Consider the following 23629-nt stretch of genomic DNA (forward strand, 5'->3'; position numbering starts at 1 on the left):
GGAATACTTATATTAGATGAGTTGAAAATATGAAATATCGCACATATTTACAGATGAAAAGAACATAGATATTGTAAGATTATGTTATTTAGAAGAAACAGAGTTAATTTGCGACAAGAAACTTAATGCGTCGACCGAGTGAATTTTTGTATAATTAATAATGTTTTCCAAAAATTTCAATAAAAGAGGGGAGCGCTTGAATTTTACTAATAATATGCTATATATTTGTCAATAAAATTTCATTCGCAGTTGAAATATTGATCTTTGAAGCAAAAACAATGTCTTTAACAGTTTTATAAGTACAAAAGTGACATTAATAAAATGTCCCCTACCTTTCTATTTGTTGGTTTTTAGTTAGTGGCATATCTATTATGTTTTCCTAGTGTCCAATACAAAATTACTTCTTGCCCATTTAAGGAAACTTTTTGAACATTTTTTTATTTTATTGTTATCATTTAAGGCTGCATTACATTTTATAAAGCTTACTTGGAATTAATAAAAACTGTTATAAAATTGTATTTCAGTTATTTTATTTACGAATAGTATTAGAAAAATTTTATTGTAACTGCCGAAATGTTTATAAAACTGTTTTGTAGTGTTTGTGAAAGGTCTTACAAAATATTAATAAATATTATAATGTTTTATAAAACGGTGCCAATTTCCTATTTATAGCTGTTTTATAAAAACATTGAAAACGTTTCTGGGAGAAGTACAGTTTTATAATTTGTTTCTTGGAAACGTTTTCACAGCCATTATAAAATATAAAATTGCTAGTTGGGATGGGACAAAATATTTGATTCGTGCGGGTTCAGTGGATAAAAGGAAATTTAAATTTACCCGATATTAAGAAACGAGAATGTACATTACATTCACTTACTCGGACCAATTTAGTTTAAAAATTTCTCATGTCTTAAAAATCAGAGCTGTAAACTTAGTTCATAAGAATGATAACTTTTGCGTACATATTCGAAATAAAAAATTTATGAGTTTTATATGAGGTAGATAAAATGTGTATAAAATGTCGTGTGGATCATTTCCGATGTTTTACATATGTCAAATTGAAAGAACAATCAAAACACGCACGAAAGAACATATAGACAACTCTCATATCATTACAGGGAGACATGAATTCAATCATGAAAATATAATAATATTTTCGATCATGAATTCGCTTCGATCAATTGATCGGTGACTATTTTATAGCAAAACGAAGTATTGAAAACGCTGCGCTTATTGAAAATTCCGTCTAACAGTTAGAGAAAGATAATTTTATGAATTGTTCAATTATTTAACAGGAACCGTCAACGTTGCACTGATAATAATAGTTTGAATACTATTGTTATCGAAGTTTCATGGTCAACCGCCTCACCGTTTAGGTAGGGATTGCAGGAAGTATGTTTATTAGTGTATTACAGCATGTGTAAACGGAAACTACGCGCATTTTATGGAGAACATAATCGGCTGAAGTGAAAAAGCGATGACAGGGATGAACTAGCCAAAGAGACATGAAAAATATTCTCTACATGGGAGACATATATTTTTAACATTAATTTGAAGACAAATGAAATGAAATTTGACTCATTATGGAAATGACAATTTCGACTAATATATAAATCAACTTCTCTCAATTTCTTTCACAGAGGAAATCATTGCAAATGCTTCTTGTTGTTAGGACAGTAACGAAAATATTTATCTGATGACTATCAAATTAGCGAAACTCTTAAGAAGAATAGAATAGAATTTCTCAGTATTAAATGAACATTGTAATGAACATTGCCATTACTACAAAAATTACAGATACGTATTTGAAATTTCAAAAATGAGGATGGTACATGTTGGATGACAAACTGTATAGAATTGACAAATACCCCGTCTGTTCAAACGATAAGGTGAATTTTAATTTTCCTCAAAAAATATTTATTCATTCGTCCTCTTCAGAGTAGTCCCCCTCAGATATAATACGCTTGTGCCAGCGTTTTTCCAATCTTCGAAAGAGTTCTGACATGCACTTTTTGGTATGTCCTTAAGTTCTCTCAGTGATTCGGTTTTTATCTCCTCGATCGTCGGAAAACGCCGTCATTTCTGGGGTCTCTTCAATCTTGAGAACATGAAAAAGTCGCAGGGGACCAAATCTGGTAAATACGGTGGCTGAGGAATGATTACGGTGTTGTTTTTGGCAGGTGTATTATCGTGATGCAAAAGCCAGCAATTATTGTTTTCCACAATATTGGAAGATTTCTTTGTATAGCTGTTCGCGAGCGGCGCATAACTTCAAGATAATACTCCTTATTGACCGTACGACCACAGTAAAAATCAACCAGTAAGTCCACTTCCACTACTTTCATTCTTAAATTCATAAGTTTTCGGTGACCTCGAAACGAAGTGTGGAGACAGTCTCGTTGTTTTACCATAGACGTCCTTTTACCATAGGCGCCCATATAATAATGTCTTTTTTATATCTCCCATTTTCTAGTCACTTAATAATAAAACAAACAACAATAACCAACTACAAAAACTAAAAACAATAATAACAACAGCGAATAAACTAAACCCAATATCAATTTCCGACCGTTTATTATAACTGATCCGATGCCCGTGAAACCGTCGAATCCTTCGATACTACAGCACTGAACGCGTTGGATGAGAATCTCATCCTAAGAGCGGTTGAAGGTCCCCGGCAACTCGGGCGGATCACTTGGTAAGAGAGCCTACTGGTTATATTATTCTACTGTGGTACGACCAAGAACTTTTGATAGAACTTGGCGTGTTCTTTTTGATCTTGGCTTTCATAGACTCTTCACTTTCATTGGTTGTTGATGTGCATTTGGCTAACCAAGTTAGTATCATCGTGAAATGATGCTAACTTGATAAGAGTTAGTATTTATTTTCTGGTTGCAATTATTTTCGATAGATACAAAACATATTTGCATAGCATTCTTCTTATTCTTCACTCGTGTCACCTACATTTGCAGGATGACGATTCAAATATACGGGTGATGAATGTTGCATCCAAGTTACTGAAAGTTTTATATCCTGCTGGGTCTGGTAACTACAGCGTAGCCACCATACTTACTTATTATTTCCAAAGAATATAATAATATCAATGCTTTTTTCATGGAAATTTCTTGCTAACTTTCACATGGCTGACTAATTTCGGAAATTTTCTTGTCATGCATTTGAAACATCATGCATCATCCATATTTGTCAAGTGCTTTTATATACTATTCACATTTTATATTCCTAGAATTAACATTTCCCTAAAAGATCTTCTATTCCAGTATCCATCGTTAGTTCTATTGCTAAGAAAGCATATATGAAGAGGATATTTCGTGTGGAAACACCTTGTTGATCCAAGAGAAAATTTATCATGTTTAAATCTTTTCGTGAAAACTTTGTATTGTAGTAGACTTTGTCTAGACTTAAGGGGTGGAGGAAATCAGAATTTTTATCAAGCTTAGTATCTGGGAATTTTCACTTTCCACAATCTTTCCACAAAATGTAATGGGGAACTTCAAACAGGTGTAGGAAGGGCAAAGTTCTAGTTCATAGAAAAAATACTATTCATCAGTAAAACTATCAAATACAAGTTACTGGATGAATTGTGAATTATCCTTGCCAAAAATACTTTGTATTTATGCCCTTTCTACACTCGTATAAAGTTTTCCATTATCATGTTTCAGATTACAAGATAATTTTTTTCAACTTTTTTCAAATGAGCATAGACAGAAAATGTTGTTATGTATCATATTACAAGATAACACATTGGAGGCTCCGTTTTGTCGAGTCTATGAATAAATGCCTTTCATCTGAGTTAAAAATGTGTGATCCCATTGCAAACATTAGTATCAGATTAGATAAAAACACGCAATCATTTTTTTAGTTACGAAAGGGAGAAGATTCATTTCTTCGTATTTGACGATATTATCTACTGGTGAACCACCAGTTACTCGATCTAAGGAAAGCAAAAGGCATGTTCTTTAATGAGCTGAAGATTACAATGTTGTTGAAGAACCCATGCAGACACTCGACGTCGTCCCTGTTGTCAGAGTATTAGCGAGGAACAGACGATTTGGGAAGCAAACTACTATTATTATAATTTTGTCCACGTTATTATTTTATCAGTTTGGCACTAGAGTAAAATTCTTTTGAGGCGCTCTAAGAGCGGTGCCTGTGCGAAAGTAGCGATTCACATTGGATTTGAATCGCTGGAAAAACGTTCTCAGGAAGTTTATTACACATAAACGCAGTTCTTCAAATGAAAAAGCTTTTAAACAGTGAAGTTCGAGGTATACTGAGTTGAACCTCAATACGATGAACAAAGTATGTTGCGTATTTCTGATATGTACCGCTCTAGGTGGAATCGAATGTGTTAAGTCACTTGAACACCTCCCAACAAATCTCCACTCTTCCTTCGATGTTCCAGATTATCAAGGTTGCAAGTGATGTTCGCGTCTCCAATCAGGCGGATGGTGTTTTCCTGGATGGAATCAAACAGCTTCAGGGTATGCTTAAGGGCGAAGCTCCATACATGAGATACTCAAAAGAAGGTTTGATCTGAGCTTTATAAAGCATCAAAAGTTGCTGAGATGCGAACAGTTTTCTGGTTCGGATCAGTGTTCGAAGTTTTTGAGAAGCAGTCTTTGCAATTCCGCGACATGATGGTGCCAAGACATATTGGTGTCCATTTTAACCCCCAACTAATTTATCAAAGCAGAAAGCGGAATTTTTTGACCTGATATTATTATTTTCGGTTCGCAGACATTTCTTTTTTTGGAGAAAATGAATACCAGGGTTTTCGTGGCATTGAATTGAACCTAGTTACTTTCACCCCCATTCTAAATCATCTCTAGATCCTCATTGAGATATGCAACCTCTTGCTGCCGGTAAAGATGTGCATCCGCAGTCGATGTCCTGGAATCCAAATGGAATGACGAGAAAAGTGTGCTGTCGTGTGCAAAGCAATATATTGGATTGAAAATGGAAGAAGGTTGGAAACAATATGGATACCTGGGGAACACCAGGGTTGATGGTAAAAGTATTCAGTTATCCATCAACAGCCACTTACAGGGAACATTCTTTCATAAATCCGGAGAGCCATTCATAAAAATGATCCGAAAAGCCATAGCATCAAAGTTTGGCGAGCAAACCTTCATGCCACAAACAGTCGAAGGCTTTAGAAATATCAAGCGCAACAGCTCTTGACTTTCAATTGCGTTATTACAAATATGGGTAACATAAGATAGAAGGTCGCCTTTTGATCTTTGTTTTGTGAAAGCCATAATAATGATCGCTCAAGATGTTGAAGCTTTCCAAATATTCAAAAATATGGTGGTTTACGGCTTTTTCCATAATTTTTGTTATCATTGATATTGAAGCGACTGGTCTATATTTACTTGGAAGATTTTTCTTGCCCTTTTTGGAAATGGGCCCCACCTTGTAAGACAGGTTGAAAAGTCTGCAAAATACTGGTGCGAGTTCATTTGCGCGACTTTCAAGTACGATGACAGGCACTACCTCATAACCAGACATCTTGTTGATATTGACCTCTTTCAAAAATCGCCTGACTAGACGTTGACGAAAAATAATTTCCATGACTGTGGAGTAGGACGCAAATTGTTAAGCTAGTAGACTTGCTTTTTCTATGACTGTTGTTGCAATTGAATCAACCGCTTTTGTTAGTGGTGGAATTGTGGATTTTGTAAAGTTTTGATCAATAGCTTCAGCTACCGACCAGAAGGATCTAGATCCGTTGGGATTGGCAAGCAGGTTATTCTTAACTTTCCGATTGTGAAGTTCTTTCATGTATTCCAAGTTTGCAGTTGTTGCAAGCATTAACAAACCTACTTCGGTTTTCGACAGTAAGTTTATAGTGTTTCTGAATATGTTTTAGTTTTGAGTTATTGGATATAGAATTGAATTGCGACGTATAATTTGAATTGGCTTAGATTGAATTTCAAGTTGAAACAAAACAAGGAAACAAGGGAATATGACGTTATAATGAGGAATAAAACAATTTTATTGTCATTTGAGTGAAAATAGTATGATGAAAGAGTTGAATATTATTGGCAGTATAATTTAAAGAAATATCCACAAAGGTTAAACTGAAACGAAGATTATCATTAGGTAAAACAATAGCTCTTAGAACATTTCGCTAATTATATTCACTCTAATTATGAATATTAGTGAAAAACTTTCGAGAGAATTCATTACCATGGATATAATGAATGTATTCAACATTTGGCCTTACATTCAAGTTAATGAAAATAAAATAAAGATCTCTTTTGTTTCAGGCTTAACAACTCGCTAAAAATATAATAGGATGAATTGCAGAAATATTATATTATTCATTGAAGCTGACAATGTTTCCATATTTATCCACTCAAAAGAGTGTGGATTCATAAAATTTACTTTCAGATAGAAACCGGAAGAAAAAGGCCAAACAACGAAACAACTACTTTCATATGAATATTGAATTATACGAAAATCACTTTCACTATTCAGTTTGTAGTACTTCAAACATTCCTCAAAGCATTGAATCAGACATCAGTCTCAGGAACCCTACACAATATAACATATGAAAGTGTTACGATATACAATTTCAATTACCTCCATGAAACACAATAATTCTCAAAGGAAGAGTTTGAAGTTTCGGAATAAGACCCTTGTCTCATTACCTCAACATAACTGAACAGCTATCAGCACCATTCTGGATAATATTAGGTTTTTTCAAAAGTTTTCTTCGTTTTAATATCATGTGTTTTTATATCTCCATACCTCAGTAATCGACTTCGGTTTGCGAAATTTCTTTCCGGAGACTCTAGCCTCGAAGATGAGTGGAAGATGGTGGTCAGCGGCTGGTATGATTTACTATAACTTTGTGTAACCGGGCGAAATCATCACATCAGAGTTCTATCGTGAGGAAATTGACGAACTGTACAAAAAATGCCGGTACTAGTCAATAAAAGAGGTTCGATGCTGCTCCACGACGACGTCCGTCCGCACGTTTCATAAATCACCGTCCGAAAATTAAACCATACTCCCCAGACCTCTCGCCAACCGATTAACCATCTTTTCAAGCCTTTCGATAACTTTCTCACCGGTAGAACTTTTATTGTCCAACGAATTCTCGTCCGGCTATTCTTGTGGTCATCTTTTTGGTTCGGAAAGACCTATTCACTGATTATCATAACTATTAATCCAACCCCAATTTATACACCACTGACTTCGCATTGCTAACATACAGGGTGTAACATAAGTACCTTAAAATATTCAAGTGACGTATTCCTGAGACAATTTTAAGAAAAAAAGTCTTTATGAACTGATGTCCGAAAATGCTTCGTTTCGGAGATACGGGGTGTTGAAATTGAATTTTTTTATTTGCTTTTTGAAAATAACTCTTGTGCAAATAACTTATTTTTTGCACAAAATTCGGTACCCGGGGTTTTTTGATGTGAGAAATCATAATTTCGTATTAATTTTCATGTAACATCTAGAGGGCGCTGCGTACGCTGTCATTATTTATTTCAAATTGCCCTAACTTTTTTGACAGTAAACTTTTAGTACTTTTCATGAAGAAGCCTAATTCCCTCATCTTTTCCAAGTAGAAAAGGTATACCTCCTCAACAACGCTGGAGGTGATCGTTTTCGAGATATTTACAATTTTCTATATCAATGCATATTAATTAGCTCCTAGGGCGCTAAGTGAAGTTGCTGAGAACATTACAAAAACTAAGTATGTGGTGGATCTCGTCGAAATAAACAAATTTTTCTTATAATATGTTTGATGAAAATAACTAAAATTGCAAAAAACTTGTGACAAAAACCTATCATGTTTTGAAAAACTTTAACAATCTGTATTTTGAAAACGAATCATTCTTCGTTAAACATTTTATAGGGAAAAGTTGTTCATTTTGACGAGATCCACCAAATACTTAGTTTTTGTAATGTTCTCATCAACTTCATTTAGCGCCCTAGTAGCTAAGTAATATTCATCGATATAGACAATTGTAAATATCTCGAAAACGATCACCTCCAGCGTTGTTGAGGAGGTGTACTTTTTTTTACTTGGAAAACGTGTGGGAATAAGGTTTTTTCATGAAAAGTACCAAAAGTTTACTGTCAAAAAAGTTAGGGCAATTTGAAATAAATTATGACAGCGTACGCAGCGCCCTCTAAATGTTACATGGAAATTAATACATGGACATGGAATTTCCCACATCAAGTTATTTTCAAAAAGCGAACAAAAAAAAATAAATTTCAACACCCCGTATCTCCGAAACGAAGCATTTTCGGACACAAGTTCATATAGACTTATTTCTTAAAATTGTCTCAGGAATACGTCACTTGAATATTTTAACGTACTTATGTTACACCCTGTATATCTATCATCATAAAATTATTAACGCGTTGTGGCTCAACCTTCGATCAATAAATGAAGTTTTTATTTTTTAAACATATCTACAAAAATGTACCTACATTTTCACTCAGACTTTCAACAACTTCTTTATGTCTCGGAAACTAAGGCGATCCGGATATACAGGGTGTTTCCTAACTACGGTACGAAAAAGTTTCTATGGACATATGTCCGGAGTTGCTTCGTTTCTGAGATACAGGGCGTTGAATTGTATATAAAAAAAACGATATTTGAAGTAATAAGGTGCTTATTTAGCCCGAACCAAATTGAAATTATTAGGTCCAGTGACGTTTCAGTGGGCACCACCGCCAACAATATTGAGAAAAAAAAAAAGACTTTTTTGTAGTTTTTATTTCTTTAGATTGAGCAACTAAAAATACAACTTTTTCTTCGCTTGTGTTTTCTTAATATCAAGCTTCGGTTTCGAGAAAAAAAATCATTTCTAAAAACTATCTATGGACAACATAAAATAAAAACCGAAAGTGAATAATAAACAATTTCGAGACTTTGAAGTGAATGAGCAAAATGTCCACTTTCTGATAAAACACACGACTGCAATCGATTCGTCATTGATTGTCTGACACGTTCCAGAATATCTGGAGTTGTAATTTTCAATTATTCGATTCCTCAAGTCCTTCACATCTAGTACAGGAGTGTTATAAACAAGAACCTTCAGATGATCCCATGAATGGAAATCTAGAGGATTCATATCAGGACTGCGAACTGGCCAATTTTGAGGTCTTGCACGTCTAATGCAGCGATTAGGGTAGGTGACGTCGAGATATTGACGAACAAGAACACTAAAATTAGCGGGAGCCCCGTCGTGTATAAACTATATGTTGCCTCTCTCAAGTACCGGCACTTCTTCTAACAAAATGAGTGAATGATCTCGCAAAAATCCGTGTAGGATTCACCTATTATTCTTGCTGGTAGAAAAATTAGGTAGTCACCAATCATTCCTATCCAAACGTTCAGCGAAACTTGTTGCCTTAAACGACTTTCTCTAATAACGTGGGGATTTTCGTCGGCTTAAAAATGGTCATTTTGAAAGTTCATAATAGCATCTCGTGAATTTTTTTTTCATCTATGAATAAAATATTTGCTAAAAAATTATCATTGTCTGCCATCTTATGAATCAACTACCTGCAAAACATTAATCTTGGGTGAAAATCCCGAGGCAGTAGAGCTCAGACCCGCTGTATGTGATATAGGTATAGAAGGTTTCTGTTTGAAACTGCCCATACGGTTTTTGGGCTGACTTCCAACTGCAATACATTTTCATGGTACTATTTGAAGGGTCTTCTTCTATCGCATCAAGTATAGCTTATTTTAGTTCAGGCATTGTAACAGTTTCTGGTCTTCCACCACGAGCATTTTTATTAAAACTCCCAGTTTCACATAATCTTGAATGTAGCGTTCTAAATGTTTTAGCACATGGAATTACTCTGTTAAGATATTAACATTAACATTAACATTTGCTAATCCATGAATAAAATGCATATCAGCCATTTCAGCGTTAGTAAAGTTATTCATTATGGAATCACTGCTAATTGACAACTCTGACTTATGACAAAACTATCATTGTCAGCTGGTGTCCAAAGCAGGTGTTCATGATTTGCAAAGATACTTCAATTTTTTTTTCGAAAACGAGCTAGATTTGAAGAAAACACAAGCGTCAAAAAGTTATATTTTTAGTTAATTATTTCAAAAAAATAAAAAAGTACAACAAAAAGTCAATGGCGTATTTTTTTTCTTAATATTGTTGGCTCAATATTGTTAGGGCTAAATAATCGCCTTATTATTTAAATTAACTGTAGCAAATTTCAACCAAATCGGCGTAAGAGTATTTATGATATTTGATAAATTATGTTTTTTTTTCAACTTCCACGCCCTGCATCTCAGAAACGAAGCAACTCTGAAATCGTCTTCGAGTGATGATTGTGGATACTAACAATCGAAACGTCGTGAAGTACCTTGGCTTGGAATCTTTTGATTTTTAATTTTCATTTCTTGTTTATAATTTTTATTTTTCACTTCTTGTTAATAGTTCAATTTTTTCAGGGATTTCAAATCAATTTCCATCTAATTAGACAATGGAAGTCCGAACTAATGAAATGCACCACGAAACATTGTCAACCACCCTCAAACAAAAATATGGAAAGTATGAAGGTCCTAAGTATATCAGCATTCAATAAAATGATTAAATAACTCGTATTTTTTCCAAACTTGTGAGATTTTACCGTTTCGAGAAATACTATTTTTGGTAAATATTCGTTTTGAGGGCATCCGACGATTTTGAAAATTTTTTTTAGTGTACTTACGTATTTTGATGCGTAGATTACGAATCCGAAAGAAAAAAGCGGCGCTCTCCCTTATTTACAAAGTTACGGCCCTTCAACGTTCAGAAAAGGGCAACTTTTCAGCCTTCTTTTTCACAAAATGAACTATTTAAAACATAAGCATTATTTATTATTATTATTTAACATTTTTCCAATAAAAATGTTAAAAAATGTACGGAGCTGCTTTTTGGTTATATATCTCTGTATTTTACGTTCTTAAGGTTAATGGCATAGTTGGTACGACTGATGCAAGCATTCGTTTTTAAACTAAGTTTTTTCATAAAAAAAATGTTGATTGTTGAATTGAAAAGTGTCAATTAAGGAGGAATAAGGGGTAAAGGTGACCTAGTGAATAAATGTTTGTGTTTTTAAATAGTTCATCTTGTGTAAAAGAAGGCCCTTTTGTGAACTTTGAAGTGCCATAACTTTGTAAATAAGGGAGAGCGCCGCTTTTTTCTGTCGGATTCGTAACCTACGCATCAAAATACGTAAGTACACTCAATTTTTTTTTCAAAACGAATATTTACCGTTTTTTTTTTTCAATTTTCAACCAGTGTCGATTTTTTTTAAATTTTGCTATCGAGTTTTGTTCACGTTCTCAAAATCAGGCATCGTGAAGTTTGTATCGGAACCATTTTCTATTTTTCACTTTTACGAAAAAACATTTGTCACAAAAAATGTTGTTACAATGTACTACTCCTTCACGGAAGTTATCTATGAAATGAGAAAATAATTCAACTCAATATCATTGATAAACCTTCAATGATCCATTTCCAGAATTTGAAAACCAACACGGTTTTTTTACGGTTTAAATTCTTGTCATATCAAATTTCACGATAAACACGTGAGGCAGATAAATGATAAAAAATTACCAGATTTTTATGGAAAAAAATAAACCTGACGAACCTGCCCTTCACTAAATCAGAAGACTTCTGTCTCTGCAGTTTCATATAAGTTTCTTTCCACATTGTTTCCTCGGCAGAATACTCCATAAAAAATTACAAACACAAAACAATTCTGAAAAACGATGCAAACACTGAAAACACCTCAACAACGCGTCCCACAACATACACTTTTTCAGTAATAACCGACAACACAGACACTCACTGTTTTTAAACCCAACGAGATGTTCCTAATAATAAATTGTTTGTGTAGAATTTTGATCCTTAATCCCGATATCACTGCTCATTGTGTGGTGGTTCTAAAAAACGAACTGAACTGAAAAATCTCACCGATTGGAGAGTTTCCTTTTTGCCTTGGGTTTTTACGTACGTTCACGTTTAATCAACCAATTTTCATCATTGGAAACAGGAATTGGTAATTTTTATGTTTACTTGGTTGTGGGTAAACATCCGAGATTCTCGATTTGTTGGAAACCAGACTCTACTTTCTTGAACAAGCTGTTATTTGAGTGAGGTCTATTTTGAGAAAGAAAAACTCTTATTATAACCTCAGTTGTTGCAAAAATTGAAAGAAAAAATACATTTTTTTGTTATAACTTAGGTAGGATCCTAGATATTTTTTGAAACGCAATAGGCACGCACATAATTTGTTATTTCTGTCAGTGTTGTCCGTACGGGAAACAAAATGAATCATTTCAAAGAGAAAAGAGACATGACCGTATTGTCCAGTCATTTTAGGTCGATTTACGCCTGTATTTCGGAAAGTTGACATACCCAGCTGTAAATTTGTATAAACTTTGTATTTTGGCATCATAAAAGTATTCTCAAAATTCACATATGATTCGACGGCCGCAACTTCAAAAATTGGGGGTCAAAATTCAAAAAAAAATTACTTTTTGCACGTTTTTTGCCAATATCTCGATTCCAATGGGTTTTATGCTGATTGTATTTACTAAATATATTGTAGAGAATTAAATTCTCTACAAATTTTGTTTTGAACATTTTTTACATAGAGATAGAGTTTTTGAGATAGAGGGCAGCGCGAGCGCAGATTAAATATTATTTGAAATCAACTGCATGGTATTCCCAATCAAAATCAGCTCATTTTAGGTTTATAAATCATCATTTAATAAATATAAATAATTTTAATTTTTTATCAACAAATACATCAACACTAAACAGGCCAGAGATGATGCGGATGTTATCATTATTGAGACAGCTATTGAAGAATCTAAACGTCAAAGAACAGCAATTATAGTCGGTGAAGATATTGATTCACTTGTGATTTTAATTGGACGTACACTATTTCTTGAACAAGAAATTTTCTTTGAAAAAGTTGGCAAAGCAAATGTGGAAACGGAATTATACTCCTCTAAGAGTTTCGACAAATATGCAATTTCTAAAAAAACATATTTTCTTCCTTCACGCTTTAAGCGGCTGTGATACGACTTCTGCGCTCTTTGAAAAAGGGAAAAAACGTTTTGAAGAACATTCGAGAAGCTATCTAATTTGGATGAACTTGCTGTAGCATTTGAGGAAGAAAACTGCCCGGTTTAAAGATTTTTTGATAGTGGATTGAAAACTTTATTAGCTGTTTATAATGCTCCAAAGTCTGTAGATACTATCGATCATCTTCGTTATGCACAATATGTCAAGCTAACAAAGCTCAATAAACCTGTGCAGTTATCAAATATCCCACCAACAAGTGGAGCAGCAACATTTTAATCGTGTTTATTATCAACTTCAAACTTGGTTAGGACATGATTTGGAACCTCAGGAATGGAGTTGGACAATGCGTAACGGATTGCTAGAACCTATCATGACCATTTTACCACCTGCTCCAGATGAGTTACTCAATACGATATTCTGTAACTGCAAAAGTGGTTGTGGTTCAATGTGGATGCAGGAAAGCGGGGTTGCGATGCTCTTTAGCTTGTGGCCAGTATAATGGGCAAGCTTGTCTCAATGCTGTACCATATGAGACCGATGTTAACGAAGATAGGTCCTTTGATCCAGAAATCATGGAAGAATTGAAAACGAATTTAGGTGAAGATGACAATGAAGAAGATAACGCCTTTGAATTTTTACATCTGCGAGAAGACGACGATGAAGAAGAAGAAAATTGAAATTAAAACTCATTATTCTTTTAATTATTTCATCTGTTTTTTTAATTTTGACATTCACAAAAAATGTATCAAATGAGATTTTTTAATAGAAATATTATTTAAAATTTTGTTTCTTTTCTATTCATTTCTATTTATTAAAGAATAATTACTATAGATTAGATTTAAATTATAATGTTATATATATTTTTCCCTCTACAGATTTATAACTACACCGGCAGGTCAGTTTCATTAAATAAATTGATACTTAATTGAAAATAAATAATGAATGAAAAAAATATTTTAATGTAATGTATTTGTTAATGAAAAATGAAAATTATTTATAATTATTCATTGAGTAATAATTTATAAACCTTAAATGAGCTGATTTCGATCGGGACAACCAACGTATGAAAAAATATTTGAAACAAAAGTTGTAGAGAATTCAATTCTCTACAATATTGATAATAAATACAATTAGCATAAAACCCATTGGAAACGAAATATTGGCAAAAAACGTGTAAAAAGTGGTTTTCTTTTTTTTTAATTTTGACCCCCAATTTTTGAAGTTGCGACCGTCGAATCATATTTGAGAATACTTTTATAATGCCAAAATACAAAGTTCTTACAAATTTACAGCTGGGTATGTCCACTTTCCTAGGCAAACCCCCTAAAATGACTGGACTAGTGTACTTTTTCTTAAAGTAAAAAATACTAGTTGTTGCCCGCTGCTTCGCCCGCGTAGAATTTGGTTTTTCACTTTAATTTCGTGACAGACCATTCCAAACAAAGAGTTACAATATTTCTTTTATTAATCCAAAACTTCAGGTTTCCAACTTCAAAACTGATGAAATTTCCCGCCGTGGGGGTGGACATTCCTGATTTCCTTTCTTGATGCTTTTTTACGCTATACAAAGAACCTACCTGCATATTTCAAGATTCTAGGTTAAGTAGCATCGACTGTATGTTGATATGAGAGCGGGCAACAGCTAGTAATTTATATTTTTACTTTACTTATAAGGAAATTCGCAAAACTAACACAACCGTCAACGATGTGTTGTTATTCCAGGTCATGATATATCTTCATTCCAACTTACATTTGAATCCGTTGAGCTGGGAAAAAGCGTGAAAAAGTAAAAATCGTGAATACATACATTACATTCATCCATCCTCCCAAACGCATTTATGATATTAGGTAGTAGGAGTAGGATTAGTAGGATTACCAATGTTGACTTCTAATCTTTTCAGTTTCTTTGCTGATGCTATTCAATATTGTATAGGTGGATACCTATTGATTGACTGACACTCTGATATTAACGTACAGCCGAAGCTACTACACCTAGTTAAAATATTCAGGTAGGTTCTTTGTATAGCGTAAATAGGCATCAAGAAAGGGAATCTAAATTTTCCACCCCCAAGAGCGAAAAATAGGGGTTTGAAGATTGTGATGAATTTCGTCAGTTTTGAAGTTGGAAACCTGAAGTTTTGGGTTATAGAAAAAAATATTGTAACTATTTCCCGTGGGTTGGGCTACCTATCGGACGCGTTCCCAGGTGGCGAATAGGGGAACGGCCAGGGCACTAGAGGCTCTGTCCGAGAAGCTAATGTGGTCTTACGGACGGGGTCGCCGGACTCCTAGGTACTGGCAGAAATAAGTAGGGTTAGGGGAACTAAAACCCCCCAAAAGTCTTTGCAAAACATGCCACCGTGGACCAACCTACCCAAGCTAAGATGTAAGGAAGTACAGAAGTGCTCACCTCAATCTAAGGCGGTGGCTGGGGATGAACAGAAATGTCCCCCCCAATCTACCGCTTGGAATAAGGCTGGACATAGCAGATCACCTCCAACAGCAAGGGCACTTCTTGCGGCGCACGCCAAGAGCTCCGCCTTGAATAAAGGGAAAGCTCCCTCACTTGTGCACCTCCACGAAGGAAACCCCAAGAAGGTTGAAGAAGCCGCGCAACGACATTAATATCCCTTCCAAAACCTTCGCGGAGGCCACCGTGACACACCTCAAGGTTGCCAAAGAGAGTGTGTGTTCGGCGAGTTTTGGATTACACCTGCCAAAATAGAGGAGATGTTTCCTAGTGACCTGTTCACCTTCCTGGGAAGGACAGGATGGACGATGACCTAGGAGGGCAACTCCTTGGGAGGATGTACATTGGGTCACATGTGGCCTAAGTGCTCTGAGTCTACACTCACCCTCCCTACTCTACTGATACAGATTGTAAATATTTATTTAAAATCATCTGTCACGAAACTTAATATGACAATCCAAATTCTATGCGAGCGAAGCCGCGGGCAACAATTCATCTGAAAGAAATACAATGTATTTTAATAGCAATTAATTTCAAAAATTAACTCTATACATAGATGTTAAGATCATGCAAAGAAGTAACTTTTAGACACAAATGGGAAAAAAAGCCTTTTCGTAACAACTACTCTTATGTAAACATTGAATTCACGAAAGATGGAGAAGTAGAAGGCAAGAACCTTTCTTTCTCAAAAATATATCCAATATTCATGTTTGGGAAAATATAAATGACTATATTATATGTCTACCAAACCCAGACTTTACTCCTTTGCCACTTTCCATTAACGATACCATCTAGAACTCGATCACAACTAGATTTTCTTTGGATGTGGTTTGACAAGCAAATCTGAGAAGCAAAAAGTAAAAATCTTGTCCGAACGAATAATAATCTAAGTAAATTTATCAAAAACAATAAAGACAAAACTTCGATGTCGGATAGATCAGGAGTATATAAGTTGACGAGAGGGGTGCCCCAGGGTTCTGTACTGGGACCACTCTTATTTCTGATATACATAAATGATATGCCAGATTCCATATCCTGCAATAATTTACTAACAAATATGTTTGCCGACGACACAACTTTCTGTATACAACTTGAAAAGGGGACTGATCATTTACCTATTTATCAAGATATTATGGCACATGCTAAGATTTGGTTCACAGCCAATGATCTTTTTTTGAATGAGACCAAAACCCGCTGTGAAATCTTTAGTGTAAATGGTACAAATAATTTGGTTGAAAATGAGCACATAAAATTTCTAGGTATAGTTTTAGACCCACAACTGAGTTGGACAGCTCATATAAACTGTTTATGTAACAAGCTGTCGCAAGTGATATTTGCACTAAGAAAAATACGACATGTCACAAACATGGAAGCAACAGTATCTGCGTATTATGCATTGTTTCATAGTCACTTGATGTATGGAATACAGTGTTACGGTAATGCAGTATCTACACATATTACGAGAATTTTCACATTGCAGAAAGCGGCAATAAGATCTATTTTAAATGTACCATGGGATACCAGTTGTAGAGAACTATTTCCTTCATTAAAAATCATGACCATCTACTCACTGCTCATTTATCAAAGTATAATAACAGTTAAGTCAAAGATAAATGAACATGCAACACACTCGTCAATTCACCCTCATGATACCAGACACAAACACAATTTGTTGGTGTCATTATGTCGTCTGCAATTAAAACAGATACTATCAAATAACTGTTTCTATAGTATACTTGAATTCGAAACATTCATCAAGAAAAACAGAAATATCTTCATGACCCACAGAAAATTGTAGTTTTATTTATACTGATAGCACAATTCATCATTATCTATATACATACTTTATATATTTATAATGTATAATGCCATTGTTTTTATGTATTATTTAGCTTATTATTTAGCTTTTCTTTTGCATTATACCTTCTATTTTTTTATCATTAACCAATTTTAATGTATGACCTTATATAAATTTTTAGATGTATTTTTCTACTGAGCTGTCTACAAACTTTATGTTTCTTGAGACCAATAAAATTATTATTATTATTATTATTACTTGTGGCTCTTATCCAAAACTGTATATTGGCCAAACAGGTAGAACATTTTTCCCAAATAACTAAAGAACATAGAAGTAGTTTTGTAAATAGAAAGACCAATTCCACATTTGCAGACCACTTTTCAGCAGAGGGACATGAATTCAATCATGAATACGAGGTGTAACATTTGGAAGAGGAGAGTTTGAAACTCAATCTTCTAGAATTTCAGAAATCAATAGAATCAGGAATTCGGGTAATTTACTGAATGGTTGATTAGAATTGAATAACTCCCCGTTACTAAACATTTTTTCAAATGTGGAAACTGGGACATAAGCTCAGGTAATTTAATTAATTACAAACTTAGGTGAAAATCAGGTATGTACTTGAAATGTAAGTACTTCAAATTGTAGAATAAGGTATATTTAGCATTGAATGTGTAGAATTAGTTAGTGAAGACACGCTCGAAGAAGCCATTGTATGGCGGAACACGTGTTGCGTTTTTGTAAAATTGTTCAGTGAAAATCTCACAACAAAGTGTTTTTTGAATACGTTTGAAAATCTTTTCAGTCTGGAATGTCTTCTTATTTTTTTTTATTATCAACTACCATTTCTCTTTTTTTGTTTTTCATTTTCAGTATTACATTATTGCCTAACTCTTCTGTGAATCATTTTCATTTCATATTAAAATAATTGATTTTCCATTAATTAGTTGTACCAATTAATAGTACATGATCCCTCCGCAAAATCACTACGTTCATAGCGTAGTTAATCAAACTCAAATTCTTACATACATTTATGAATAGAAAAATACATTTATGACAGGGTCAGTCTAAAAGTGGTCGCCAATATTTTCATTTGAAAAAATCAAGCTACTAAAATACTTCATGGAGTAAGAGCCGGGTCAATCCCTCTACGAAACCCTTCATCACTTGGAAGGATGGAAAATAGTCATGGAATAATTCAAATTCATTCAAGCAAATAAATGAATTGAAAGAAGTTTCAACCCCAACTTCAATATTCAATTCCGTCTTTCAATATTCCAAGTTCATATACATCAAAATTAATACGATTACAGGATATGGAAATATGAAACAACAACAACAAATATGCAAAGTTGCACGGATGCGTTTTAAGCATTTTACCTTAGTAAGGTGACCAGAGGACAGTTGCAACCTCAGCATATGAATCTTTATAAATATTGAGGGAGGCAAGATCAACAGAAAGTATTGAGAAATTAATTCAGTATTCATTGACCACTCTTCAGAAACGGTTCCAGGGCATTTTAAGAATGCATCACATCTTCTTTTCAACGTTACTGCTGGGTAGCAGTTTAATGTAAGTTTTTTGGTGATTTTTTGTATTTTTCTTAACTATTTTATTAACTACCCTTAGCGTAATTCTTTCGTTTTCATTATAATAAATATTTCATTCAGTTTTAAATGAGTTCTTCCATTATTTGCATGAAAGAGGGTTGGTTGAAACAGCGATAAATCCTCTCGTGATGAGCAAAGCGAGTACTGAGTTGTGACAATACGATGAAACTCTTACATTTATTCTTCAAACTCCAATATGAATTGTTATTAATATCCTTTCGCTGGTAAGTGCAGTCTCGGACTGTTTGACAATGAGTTATGTTTGACAATGAAAAACCGATTTTGAAGATAATTCTGTCAGTTCCAAATTTTTTTAAATTTCATATTCACTCAACTATTATGAAATTTGTTCTCAAATTTCTTTTACTTTATTTGGTTTTCCCGATATAGCCATTGTAAGTACATACATACATATAGATGGAGCTGAAAAAGTTTTACTTCAGTCGTGTGGTTCGAAGCACACTCCCTTTTTTTATTAAAAATATTTGCGGCCACATTTTGACTGGCACCCTGTCGTAAATGTATTCTCCTATTCACAAATGTATGTAAAAATCTGAGTTTGGATAACTACGCTATGGACGTAGTGATTCTGCAGCGGGATCCTAGACTATAACTTATTCAAGTATTTCAGTGCTGGTGCGAGTAGTTTCGATATTCAATGTATTTATCATCTCTCACATTTAAAATATGTACAAAAGCAATGGCGAAAATGTGGACAAGACGAATACGCTAATTCACGTCATCATTCAATATGGCTGATGATGGATCATCTTTTCTAAAGAATATCGGTGATGATGAAATGAAATAGGTAGTGACAAATGTGGTTACGAAATCAGTCTGCCAAACAGAGCACATTCATTGTTATAAAAAATTGGGGCCGGCCGGTAGCTGGGCGGTTCGACGTGGGTGCTTTGTTCACTCAGTTAATCGGCCGATGTGTGAGTCGATGGTTCAAGCCCCATGCTGAACACTCGATTTTCACCTGCTATCGTCCAACCCGTGTTAGGAATCACATGTTAAAAGGTAAGACCTCGTTAGTCCTTAGCTCGCACAAGTTTAGACTTCTGAGGGTTGTCGTTTCTAGGGGTGCGATAGCTGGTTAACGGAAAAATATATTTTTAAACTTTTTTTTTAAACGAATGCATCCCAGTAGGAGTATTGGAAAGCTGAATTTATGAATTCAATTCTACTTGCCATTAAACATAATATTCATTTAGTATTGTAGTCGCCTTTTACTAAAATAACGCTGCTTCTATTGAAATTTTATCACAAACCTAAATCGTGATTATAAATAAATTACATCCTTCACGGTATGTTGTTGCATAATAAAAAAATTCTAGATATAACCAATATTAAGTGATTAACCTTATAATTTTCTCAGTGCATCAATTTGTATTCGAAGGTTATCGCTATCACCAAGGTAATAATTGAGCAAATCCAATTCTTCTCAAATTGTCAAGTATTTCTCCCTTCCCAGCAAACTCAAGTCACCAAATAGATTAGGTGGACCTACAGAGTTTTTCTGCTAATTTTGTAGCTCAGTAGAAATGGTTTTTGCACTAGATAGGATACTGATATCCAACTGTGGCCACTTTTGTATCTTCGACAAATTAATAATCTGATTATGGATATCCTTATTTCATAAAAACATTCAAGAGGTTTTTAAATAAAATCCATATAGGGTTCAATATCAATCCATATGGCATGGAAAAGAAATGGGACCCTTCACCAATCATTCTTATTGAATCATCCTCTTGTTGGAAATATAGAATCTATGCCAAAAAGGGGTGGATATTTGAAGTTTAAAATGTTTGTCAGATCGTTCACCTGTTTGTCTTCAGTACACATTTTGGAAGAAGCTCCTTTTCCAATTTGAACTTTTCCATTCGATTTTCTGATTGATTCGGCCGTTACATGATGAAGATCGATAGAATTTCATGAACTACACCACCACTACCACCACCACATTAAATTCCCCAACGTATTACTTGTTCTATATGCTATATGCGTTTTTGTCGTATTAACGTATTTTGGACAAAAAACGGAAAAAGTGGCTTCATTTTTGAGGAAACGAGATATTAAAATTGCATATAGAACAAGTTAGTTAAAAATAATGAAGACAAAACATTCAAATTCGAGAAATGCGGAATATATAAATTGAAGTGTGGAACGTGTCCTGAAGTATATATTGGTCAAACTGGCAGAACATTTAGGAATCGAATCCAGGAACATCATATGAGCTATGTAAATAAGAAAACAAATTCAACATATTCGAGTCATCGTCTAGAAGAAAAGTATATCTTTAACGAAGCGTTCGAAATTTTGCACTTAGAAAATAAAGGTTTGAAACTGAATCATTTGGAAGCAATGGAAATTATCAAACTCAAAAATTCAAACATCATAATGAATGACCAACTGGATTTTAATAGATCACCATTATTGAACTTGTTTTCTTAAAAACCAAGAAAGAATAATTATTATTGATGTAGATGTGAGGTAATATGCTTCAGGTGATCATAATTGAAGAGGTACCTTAGGTAGAGGTTTAGGTAATTTTTTGGAGGTAGCTTCAATTATGGTTACCTGTAGTATATAAATATTAGTGTAAGAAGCAACTTGAATTATTCAAATCACTAGATAAAGCTACTGTGTTAGTGAAACATGTCGTGATATATTTTTCAATTAAAGTTTATGGAGATCAAATCGTGAGGTGTAGTTCATGAAACTTTTCATTTGAGATACACGGTTCAAAATCATTTCAATGCACTCATCAATCTGGATCCAAATTTTTCTTTGAACTGCTGGTTCAAATTTCAGACAATGTTCCATTGAAAACTATCGAACCCATTCAGCTTTCAAAAACTGTTAAACAGTTGTTAGATTTAGAATTTTCAGAAGTAATTTTTTATTCAATTATTGATGGGTTGATCTTTTACGAAAGTTAGGTCACAGTATTTCTGTATACAGTAGTTTCACTCAGCGTCGGTCCCTTTGATGTCGGTGTCCAGGAGTTTCATTTTTTATAGTGATGACGTATTTGACACTAATGACATTTCTTCCTACTACAATCTCAACCAAAGCGTGTATACACTGCTCAACATAACAACTATTCATATAAACTGCTCAAAAAAAAAAAACAGTCTATGAAAACCATGTTGGGCACCTGAGAAAATTGTACAAATGATAATTTTGCATTTGTGTAATATTGAAGTAACCCAGATCATTTGGGCAATGATGAACTAAGTTTCAAGTAGATTTTAAAAATTCATGGAATCGGCAGATGTTCATATTCGAATGTGACAAAATATATTTTCATTTCAACAAGAAAAAAGACAAGATAAAGAACGTGTTTTGTTATTCATGAACCATGGTACGAATCCATGCGAAATTTTTTTGTAGTGATTTTTGGGGCCAAATATAGCATATTCATTTATTGATTGGAGAATTCAAGATGGCGGACGAGTTTGCCGATTCGATTATATTAAGGACCAATTATTAAAAATATTCCTAATCGAATTCATCACTCAAGATTAAGGAATCTGTAGAGCCTATTCTTTCTGAATTATGTAGTTACTATTCAGGACTTGAAGAAGTAAAAAAGTAATTAAGTATGTAGTGTTCAATCATACAAAAATAATTTTTTTGTATGTATGTACTAACTATAAATGTATGTAAGAGTTTTCGGAGTCGGAAGTTATGAATTATTTACACTGTAAGATAATAGGTTGTTTTGCTGCTTCCAGCTTTTATCCAAGTAAAAATTGATAATAAAATCACTGACAAGTCCATATGATTTTTGACTATACCATTATATATGTTTTCCGACAGAAAACAACTACTTCTTTAGCTAATAACTCGACATATATTGACAAATGTTGATATTTGAATCTATACAAGTCTAGATGTCTAATCAACCCCGAAAAGTTGCTGCGTAGATTAAAAACAGTTATTCTAAATGAAACATGTCCTATTAGTCAGCAACTTCTTATATAATGTAAATTTGACTATCAAAAATACCTTACGACTGTTAACCTTTCGGAATCCAAGTCGCCTCAGACATAATTGCAAAGATTCTCACTTTGAAGAAACAACTTTGCAAGAGCTCTCTAGAACAAATAGTGGGACTTCGCCTGATTCGAACAAGGAACCAACTGCGAACCGTTTTGAAGTGTTCCTCATCAGTGCAGACCATGCTATCACGGTTGTATACACACTGGGACTCGTTATTCCTCCTAGAGAGCTCTTGCACAGTACCATGGTTCATGAATAACGAAACTCGTTCTTCATCTTGTCTTTTTTCTTGTTGAAATTAAAGTATATTTTGTCACATCCGATCCCATGAATTTTTAAAATCTACTTGAAACATAGTTCATCATTGTCGAAATGATCTGGGTTACTTGAATATTACACAAATGCAAAATTATCATTTGTACAATTTTCTTAGGTGCCCAACATGGTTTTCATCGACTGTATTTTTTTGAGCAGTTTATATGAATATAACTCGTCGTTTGCGCAGACCTGAGACTGCAACTCCTGGGTCTGCGTGTAGAAAATTCAAACCAAAAATCACCCGAAGTGGGATTACTGTATATAGTATACTGTGGTTAGGTAGTGTATTATATCATTTTTATATAATCAAAGGGAAAA

The 23629-nt window shown here is 34.0% G+C and overlaps 1 protein-coding gene across 3 annotated transcripts in view; it reads right to left on the reverse strand.

Moving 5' to 3' along the window:
• stac (C2 and C2B_Munc13-like domain-containing protein staccato) overlaps nt 1-23629 on the reverse strand; it is a 137811-nt gene that overhangs the window by 80323 nt on the left and 33859 nt on the right. The window contains exon 1 of one of the 3 annotated variants that reach the window (XM_074174365.1): nt 11659-11974. The exons of the other annotated variants lie outside the window; for them this stretch is intronic. Within the exon in view, the coding sequence (XP_074030466.1) occupies nt 11659-11744 (86 nt within the window). The 5' untranslated portion in view covers nt 11745-11974. Of the gene's footprint in view, nt 1-11658; nt 11975-23629 lie in introns of those variants that run through there. 3 annotated transcript variants of the gene reach the window in all.

The sequence above is a fragment of the Leptinotarsa decemlineata genome, unplaced genomic scaffold, assembly GCF_025532065.1.
Source record: "Leptinotarsa decemlineata unplaced genomic scaffold, Ldec_3_MD MMD2_tig00000576_RagTag_RagTag, whole genome shotgun sequence".
NCBI classification, from domain to species: domain Eukaryota; kingdom Metazoa; phylum Arthropoda; class Insecta; order Coleoptera; family Chrysomelidae; genus Leptinotarsa; species Leptinotarsa decemlineata.